The sequence below is a fragment of the Eimeria mitis genome, genomic scaffold, assembly GCF_000499745.2.
Source record: "Eimeria mitis Houghton genomic scaffold, Emh_scaff1939, whole genome shotgun sequence".
In the NCBI taxonomy this organism is placed as follows: Eukaryota; Apicomplexa; class Conoidasida; order Eucoccidiorida; family Eimeriidae; genus Eimeria; species Eimeria mitis.
The window spans coordinates 1-1,200 of record NW_013570261.1 but is presented as its reverse complement, the minus strand read 5'-3'; the positions used below and the strand labels follow the sequence as shown (position 1 = coordinate 1,200).

The following is a 1,200-nucleotide window of genomic DNA, read 5'->3' as shown; positions in this document are numbered from 1 at the left end:
GGGGGCCCCCGAGGGCCCCTAGAGAAGAGGTAAGAGTAAGAAGAAAAGAAGAAAGTAATGAGTGCAGATGATTGACAATAAACATAAATTTTATTTTATATTGCTGTTGCTACTACTACTAATACTACTAACTACTACAGTTGCTGGTGCTGCTGTTGCTGCTGCTGCTGCTGCTGCTGCTGCCACAGCGGTGACTGCAGCAGGAGACATAGAGCAGCACCGCTGCAGCAAACGGTTACACTGGCGCCCCGCATTGTGTCCTCGTTCTGCTGCTCCACTTTGCTGCTGCTGCTGCTGCAGCTACACTTTGCTGCTGCTGCTGGTGCAGCAGCTACACTTTGCTGCTGCTGCTGCTGCTGCAGCAGCGGCCCCTAGCATCCAGGCGCAGAGAGTGAAGCCTGAGGTGTACAGACAGACGATCGCTCACTGCACTGCTGCTTCTCTGTGTCTCATGCTGCAGTGGTCGCGGCAGCAGCAGCAGCAGCAGCTGCTGCAGCTGCTGCTGCTGCTGCATCAGGAGGGCGTAGGTGTATCTGCTGTCCCCCGGAGACGCGTGTTGGGGGAATTGCTGTGTTGTTTGAGCTAGCTAGCTATATAGCTAGCATTGCTAGCTAGCTAGCTATATAGCTAGTATAGCTAGCTAGCTAGCTATATAGGTAGCATAGCTAGCTAGCTAGCTATATAGCTAGCATAGCTAGCTAGCTAGGTATATGGCTAGCTAGCTCCCTAGATGGCTAGTTGAATGGGCCCACGTACCAACTACCTAGATGGCTGGCTAGCTAGATACCTAGCTAGCTAGCTAGCTAGCTAGCTGGCTAGCTAGCTAGGTGTGAGGAGGCAGCACAGTTATCCCCTGTATGAAAAAAAGTATTAATTTTAACGGCTCTAAGAGCAGAGACGAAAGCCAGGGTGGCTGCAGCAGCGGCATCATTTGCTGCTGCACGCAGCAGCAGCAACATCACTTGCTGCTGCATGCAGCAGCAGCAACATCACTTGCTGCTGCAGTCAGCAGCAGCAACATCGCTTGCTGCTGCAGTAAGCAGCAGCAAAGACATTGGCTGCTGCACGACCGATGCTATATGTATTCATATATACACTGACACGCCAGCCTTTAGCTGCTAGTTGCGCCAGCTGCTGCTGCTGCTGCTGCTGCTGCTGCTGCTGCTGCTGCTGCAGCTTCTCTTCAGCCTAATTAGCAGT

General features: G+C 52.5%; 1 protein-coding gene across 1 annotated transcript in view; it reads right to left on the bottom strand.

Moving 5' to 3' along the window:
- EMH_0046150 (uncharacterized protein) overlaps window positions 1–254 on the bottom strand; it is a gene marked incomplete at both ends in the record, with an annotated part of 4,963 nt that extends 4,709 nt beyond the window's left edge. Inside the window, one exon of the mRNA XM_013496136.1 lies at window positions 139–254. Within this exon, the coding sequence (XP_013351590.1) occupies window positions 139–254 (116 nt within the window). The remainder of the gene's footprint in view (window positions 1–138) is intronic.
- Window positions 255–1,200: the final 946 nt, after the last annotated feature.